This window comes from Microtus ochrogaster, unplaced genomic scaffold (genome assembly GCF_000317375.1).
Source record: "Microtus ochrogaster isolate Prairie Vole_2 unplaced genomic scaffold, MicOch1.0 UNK25, whole genome shotgun sequence".
Taxonomy (NCBI): Eukaryota; Metazoa; Chordata; class Mammalia; order Rodentia; family Cricetidae; genus Microtus; species Microtus ochrogaster.
The window spans coordinates 549,596-557,329 of NW_004949123.1; the positions used below are offsets into that span (position 1 = coordinate 549,596).

A 7,734-nucleotide genomic window follows, 5' to 3' on the forward strand; every position below is an offset into this window, starting at 1 on the left:
CATTTGCATCATGCTTGGTAGCTAAAAGCATTTTCTGGTCATCAAATGACAGAGATGATGCCCAAACCCAGAATGATGAAACCACTGGTAGAGGGGGCATAGAGTCTCTAAATCTTCTAAGGTCTCCAGTGAGCAAAGACTCCTGGGACCGAGGGAGGCTAAACGATGATTTATGGATCGGTGGCTTCGTGGCTGATACTCAGACAGCCTTTGGGTCAGGTTCACAGGAGATATGAACATCCAAGCCCGACATTAACTCCCCTCCTGGCCAAGTGAGCAAGAAGGGGCATAGCTGGACAGGTTTCATCTTCATCATTGGCAGGGGGGATAAAGAGGTGACTTTCATTTCTCTTGCCCTTTTCAAGTGAGAAGCTCAGAGTCCTTTACAAGCGGTCTCTAAGTCACTGGTCTTAGCTTCTAGAAAAGACAGGCCAAAAGAGAGTAGGCTGGAGGCCGGGCGGTGGTGGCGCACGCCTTTAATCCCAGCACTTGGGAGGCAGAGGCAGGCGGATCTCTGTGAGTTCGAGACCAGCCTGGTCTACAGAGCTAGTTCCAGGACAGGCTCCAAAGCTACAGAGAAACCCTGTCTCGAAAAAACAAAAAAAAACAAAAAAAAAAAAAAGAGAGTAGGCTGGGATAGATCACGGAGCAAGAACCAAGAACCAAGCCTCAGTTCTCAGAACTATCCTCCAGGGTCCCCCAACCTATCAGCATCAGGAGGAAACTGGCTCATTTCACTGCCAGTTCTATAGGAGAAACGGTACATGGGCACAGAAAAAGCATCTATAGCAGAGTCTGTAGCTGCCAGGAAGGGAAGAGGCAGTGTGGGGGAGATTTCACGATGCTCTGTGGTCAGCTGACTCTCCTGCACACTCGTGCGTTCATGGGGGCAGGGCTGGGTCTCACACCAGCTTCTTGGAGAGCCGGTGTGTTTGGGAGGCTGCAGACTTTAGCTGGGGTCCTCATTCCACTCGGGGCTACACAATTACCATGGGCAAGACTAAGCATCCAGTCGGCTCAGGGAAATGCTGATCTCATTGCCTTGGTTCAGATTCCACACTTTGTGCTATGAACTGATGGCTGCTGCGTTTTACAGGAGTGCTTTCTGATGATAGCGAGAGGAGAGAAAACAAAAGCCCCAAGCAGCAGAGGCTACTGAATTGGAACTCGGGAATGGAGCCAGGCCTGCCAGCTTCCAGCTCCATGTTTAGAAGTGAGCTCCATAAAATGTCAAATAGTTGGTTAAAGCCAAGACGCAGTGTGCTCTCCAGCTGTGCTCCAAATAGCACACGCACGTTTGGTTGTCTCTCCACCAGCCACCTCAGCTGCCAGCGTCTCTGCGGAGACCTCTGGTCTCACTATCTCCCACCTCCAGCCAGATCTAAGCATCCAGCCCCAGCCCTTCAGGAGAGGCTGTGGCTGACTGTGCTCAGTCACTCTGCCCCAGTTTAAGAAGGGAAAGATGTGAGGAGGCCAGGAAGCTTCATGAGCATCAGTTTCTGAGCTCGGTCGGTAGCAGGTATGGGATTTCATTCAAGCCCCAGGAACCGACGAAGGTTGACAGTGCTGCCCCTGAATGATGACAGGTGGGAGCTGCAGCTCAGACAAGCTAAGTCAATTGCCAAAGGTCACATAGCCCAGGTGGAAGCCAGGCTATAGTTCAAGATCCCCAGGTCCTGTCTGCAGTCGGTTCCAAAGAGCCATGATCTAAACTGTAAGAAAAAAAAAACAATGAAGAAACAAAAACTTCTTGGAATAGATAGAAAAAACATCAGTCAGGGATGGCTGTTTTTAAAGTCTATGTAATGGATAATACTTTTAAAGACTTTTAATAATGTGTGTGTATACATGTGTGTACACATGCATTCAATATGACAAGCATGGGGAAGTCAGAGAACAACTTGATGGAGTCCATTCTCTTCTTTCCACCATGTGGGTCCCGGAAGTCAGTCTCAGGTCATTAGGCTTGGTGGCAAGTGCCTTCACCTGCTGAGCATCTCCTTGGCCATAGAGTGTATAACTTCAAGTTTGAGTGCAGTGGAAAAGAAGCAAACCCCACTGAGACTCTAATGGAACTCTAGGTCTTCTTTCCTGAAAAGTGTACTTTAACCCATAGATACCTGCAACCTTTGCTACAATGGACGGAGGTTCATGGGCTCTGGGAGTCAGTCAATTTCCTTTGAAGGCCAGGAGTCTACAGGATGGATGCTTTGGGAGAAAATAAATGCTGCAGGTAGCATGGGGTGGGGCAGTGTTTTGGCCAGGGAAGAGAAGGAGCAGAGGGATGCCAGTGGGACCAGAGAAAGAGAGAGTCAGCTGTATAGTGGTTGAGGGCCCAGGCACTTTCCAAGGTGAAACTTGCTGGTGTCTTGGTGTTGTGTAGCAGTTTCTTCCAAAATTAAAACCTTCCACTCTGGAGAGAAACTGAATACACAGGATGCTTATAGGGAGATGAAGTAACAGGGAAGTTCTTTTTTTTTTTTTAAAGATTTTTATTTATTATGTATACAGTGTTCTGTCTGCATATATGCCTACTCTCCAGAGAGGGCACCAGATCTCATTACAGATGGTTGTGAGCCACCATGTGGTTGCTGGGAATTGAACTCAGGACCTCAGGAAGAGCAGTCAGTGCTCTTAACCTCTGAGACATCTCTCCAGCCCCCATAACAGGGAAGTTCTAAGGGGAAGAGAACACCCATCCTGTAGGGAAGCTCTTTAAGACCCAAAACAATCAAACTAGCTCAGGAAGTCCCTGAAACTGATCAGACAAACTAGGTCCCTCCCTCTCTAAGTGTGTATATAAACAGCAAGGACTTCTGAGAGATAACAGACCAGTTGAGCAGCCTGTAAGAAGCAGAGGCCAGCTGTCTGGAAGCAGAGAGATGAGCTGAACTGCCCAAGAAAGCCCAAGACCAACTGATTTACCTGAAAAGGACATTAACCTGTCGAGCTGCCTGCAGGTTGGGCACTTGCTACTCTGTGGAGGATCCAGATTTGATTCTTAGTACCCACATGGCAGCTTATGGTGGCTGTAACTCTAGTTCTAGGGGATCCAATGCTGTCTTCTGATACCCCCCTCCTCTGTAGCCCCTGGGCATGAACATGGAACACACACACACACACACACACACACACACACACACACAAGCAAAACACTGATACACATAAAACAAAAATATTTTTAAAAAATCTTTTCCCCTGTAGCCAGCAACATCCATACATAGAATAAAAACCCAGAATAGTCTTGGTCTCTTTACAAAGTAAAGTAACTTTACACTTGCCAAAGATAGGTGGTGTCAGGCTAACTCACTTCTAAGCCAGCCTGTTAAAAGTAATGATTACATGAGGAAAACATACCCAGAAAAAGAACCTTAACTAATTTGTGCCAGACTGGAATGTCTGTCTCCTGAACTGACCTACCTCTGAGATGAAATGATCTGCACCTTCTGTGAACTCTTGTGCGTGCTCCATCCATGTGGGCATTTGCTCAGCAGATGAACTTGTGGGGTTTGCCCAGTGATTCTATTTCTAGCCTGTTTGGTTCATTTTAGGTTTCGTAACCTCGGCCTTCAATGGTCAGGCTCTCCTCTCCTCTCCTCTCCTCCTCCTCTCTCTCTCTCTCTCTCTCTCTCTCTCTCTCTCTCTCTCTCTCTCTCATTTGTCTGTCTCTATCTCTCTCCCTCCCTTCCTCTCCTCTATCTTCTGTTCTCCCATTCCTCTCTTCTCCTCCCTCTCCTCCACTTTTAGACTCTTGATTTTTTGGTCTGCTTCCTGTGACTGTAATAGATACCTGAGATAATTGACTTTGTCGGAGGAACACTTATTTGTCTCATGGTTTCAGGGGCATTGGTTTGTGGTCACGCGGCTCTGTTGTTTGGGGCCCATGGGTAAACAGTATATCATGGTATGAACACAAGGCAGAGAAATGCAAGGCAGTGTGAATTGACAACAGGGATGGGGCTGAGTGAGGGGCTGGTGTCGAACTACGGATAAGTTTGCTCACTTCATAGAGTCCCAGAAGCAAAGAGGAAGGAAATTACTAGAATTCCAATATTCTTCTTAAAGCCACTCCCCTAGTAGCCTAACTTCTTCCCACTAGGCCTTGTATCCTACAGGTTCTATTGCCTTGCAATAACACCTTGAACAGAGGACCATCTTAGGGCACACTGAAGATGCAAACTGTAGCATTTGTTTCTAATGTGTTGTGTACTTCCTCCCATACCACCGTCTCCTTGACTCCACTGCCAGTGGTGTGTGTGTGTGTGTGTGTGTGTGTGTGTACACAAGTCCTGGACCTTGGGAGAGAGATAAAGAGCAGCTTGTTAAAATAAGGGCTGAGTTACCCTAACCCCCAGCATGGCCCAGGAAGCAGATGGCATCGTGGTTAGCAAGCAAACACATGTTGTCCTGCTTCTGGGGTCACCAAGAAGGAAATGAAGTGCCAGTGAAGAGTCTCATGAATATTAATATCCTAGGGCCTGGCCTCAAGCTAGAGACACACCATCCCCGTCATCCCACAGTGAATGGTCTCAGCAAGAGATTTGAGGGATATGATTTCTGCTACTTTCTATGGTGAAAACCAGGGCTGGAACTATCTCCTGGCTCATTTCCCCAAGGACATGCAATGATCGCTGTTCAGCTGACTGGGTCTGTCCAGTGTTTCACACACCCCATCTCTCTGCTCTCAGTGGAGTCTGAGTTGCAAGGTTCCTTAGAGGAGAAACCAGTTTCAGAGAGTCATTTGCCTGAGGCCATAGAGTTCCAAAGCAGCCCAAAGAGCTGCAGATGGAATTAGCTGGCTATAGACAGTGTGAATTGATAGTTGTGGTGGTGTTGAGTGAGACCCCTGGCTAGGTCTGGGCATAATCTCAGTGGGGGGTGCACAAGGCCAGAACCAGCCCAAATGGGTTTGTGTCCCTGAAACTGGCCTGCAATCTTTGTTGAAATATTCCCTGTGCTTTGCTTTTCTTGTCTGTAATGGCGTTGTTCAGATGAGGGACTGCACAGAGTAAGAACAAACTCTGCCCTGTTGCAAGTACCGAGTCAGAGGGAGCTGTTTTCTCTAACTTCCTGTGGAACTAACTGCCTCTGATACAGAACACCCACCCACACCCTCAATAGGGCAGGGGATTGATAGCCCTTCACCCCAACTCCTGCTTAACAAGAGTCCCAGAGGACCCTTTCAGAGTCTAATTTTCCAGAACACCTTCAGGAAATGTGATGTTTGTGTGGGTTCATCTCCGGTTCACAAATGTGGAGGCAGAAGCTCGGCGGCACTGTGGGCCTGGCTTGGACCTCAGGGAGCACTGTTCCCCTCTCCAAGCCTCTCTTTCCGCGGCTCCTTCTAGAGCAGGGATTTTTGTCCAGGAGCAAAAACCACATACTGAGTGAGAGCTGGGGAGGGAAGGAAGCACAGAGCACTCTTCATAAAGACTGAAAAGGAAGAAGGCTGCAGGGCCCAGGACACAAACCTGGCTGTCTGGAGAAAACTCTGCAGGTCCACAGTCACAAAAAAACCTTCATTGTTTAGAGCCCGGGAGCTGGAGGGCTGAGGTGGGAGCTAAGGATGAGGGAGGGCAGGGAGACTCGGTGGTGGGATTGGAGGGCATAGCATCCCAGGGAATTGTTCTGGACAAATTCTGAGACTCAGCTGTAGGCTGGAATGACAGACGTGGAAGCCAGAAGCTGACAGGAGTCAATGGTGGGTGGCCAACTCATTCACGATCCGCCTATCCATTCCCCTTTAGGCTCCTGAGCACGGAGCAGGGGCTTAGCTGAGTAAAACCAGCAAGGAAGTCATCACTGATAAATATGCAAAGTGCTTAGTGTGCACTTGTCATAATGAAGGACAGAGCGCTCTCCCTGGGAGAGCAGGGATGGTTCTCGGAGGGGATGCCTGAGTGGGCCCTGAGAGATGTTCACGTTTACCAGGAAAAAGACTCAGTATGAGGCTGGGGAGGGGCCAAAAGGAGAAGGACCTTTTAGAAGAAGGCAAATGCCAATGCATAGCATTTCTGATATTTTCTTCAGTGTTGGGGATTGGACTCCAGGCCTTTTAAATGCCATGTAAGCTCCCTATCACTGAACTACAGCCCAAGCACCTTCAAATACTTTGTGGTTAATCAAAGCCAAGTGAGAATTCCATGTAGAACCCTGTCATCTATTTTTTTTGCCTCTCTATTTTATTTTTTAATTTAATTTTTAAATTAATTAATTTATTTTTAAAAAATATCTTTTCTTATTTTACATATCAATCCCATTTTTTACCCACACAAGGAAAATCTGCTTTCTTCTCTAAGTTTAAAAAACAAAACAAACAAACAAACAAAAACTATCCTGCTTAGGGCTCTTTGATGATATAATTTCTGTAATAGAGAACAGGGCTTCTGCTCTGAAAGGTGAGAGGTCTTACAGTTCTATCTCCTGGGAAGTAAAGCACATGTGGAGCCTAGTTTATACCAGGCTGTGGATGATTAGCATTTTCTTGTTCCTAGAGTAGATGAAGTGAGGGTGACCGGATGAGCCCCGTAATGGGGGCAAAGACGGCCATAGCAAGGGGAAAGTAGTGAGAGCCTCCTGCCTGGGAGGAAGAAATGGAGAATTCTAGAAACCAACATTTCAGCCCTGTGTAAGGAAATCCAGTTTGTCACAATCCAGCACTGAGGTCCAAAGAGAGAGAATGGTTACCCTAGGGCCTTCGTGCACTGCCCTCCTGCTCCTGCCCAGGCTTCCTGGGAGCTGGTTTCTACCTCTAGTGAGATCCTGAGAGAAATGACATCCTCAGTGGGTTTACAGGAGTATAAACAGTGCTGTCCCCTAAGGGGATGAGAGGGCCCGCTATCACACCAGTGTCACAAGAAGGCAGGGTGAGGCTGGCCTAGCTTCTGCTCCCCAGCCCTGGAAGACTGCATGGACTAGTCCCCGGCTGACTGGCTAATAGCTCAGGAAGGTGCTACTTCTCCACAGAGGCATCCATGATGGTGGTGGTGCAGCTGTACCCTTCTGTTCTCCATGGCAACTGGGGAGCTGCCACCCCAGGGAAGCCACTATGGCAACAGCTCTTGCAGAGCAGCAAGGAGCCTCTGGGCCTGGCCTCTGGGTCTGTAAGCTTGCAAAGACTTCTGTTGGTGCACGGTTTGTTCTAAACATTCCCCACTGACTGATAAGGACTTTGAATGTCGCCTGGCCAGAGGACCAGATACAAAGGACAAAGGATGAAATACTAAGAGGGTCTTGGAAATCAGGAGCGGAGCTGAGCCTCGGTTAAGGCATCTTGGTCTCTTGCCCCTACAAATGTTTTCCTCATGGGCAGTCACACCCGGTGACCCCAGGGTGTGTGACCCACGGCATAGGAAGCCCCTCTTGTCAGGGGGCCAGAGAGCTCTACCATCCCCCCTGAGGCTGGGCCAGGCAGCTGGGTCCTCCTTGCCACTCCCCAGCCTCATTTCTAGCTCTCCTCTTTCTGCTCTTCATCAGTTCTTCACATCTTCCTCTTTCCTCCTCTATCTTGATCTTTTTTTTTTCCTGCTCGCATCTTTCTTCCTTGCTATTTACTCATTCAGGCAAACACTTCACTGAGCATCTACTATGAGGGAGAAGCCAGGAGTCAGCACTTTTGAGAAGCCTGCAGCAGGGCAGGGGTACTCTACCAGTGCCCCAAAACTCAGAAAATGGAGAACTCTGAAGAACAGAGGTGAAGAGCTGCTATGCTTGCCCCCCCTTCTCTCTCTCTCT

At 48.3% G+C, this 7,734-nt stretch overlaps 1 protein-coding gene across 1 annotated transcript in view; it reads right to left on the minus strand.

Annotated features, from left to right (window-relative positions):
• Positions 1-625: 625 nt before the first annotated feature.
• The window catches only part of Kcnc4 (potassium voltage-gated channel subfamily C member 4), a 34,326-nt gene continuing 27,217 nt past the window's right edge, over positions 626-7,734 (minus strand). The window contains exon 4 of the mRNA XM_013354033.2: positions 626-1,712. Coding sequence (XP_013209487.1) covers positions 1,708-1,712 — 5 coding nt within the window. The 3' untranslated portion in view covers positions 626-1,707. The remainder of the gene's footprint in view (positions 1,713-7,734) is intronic.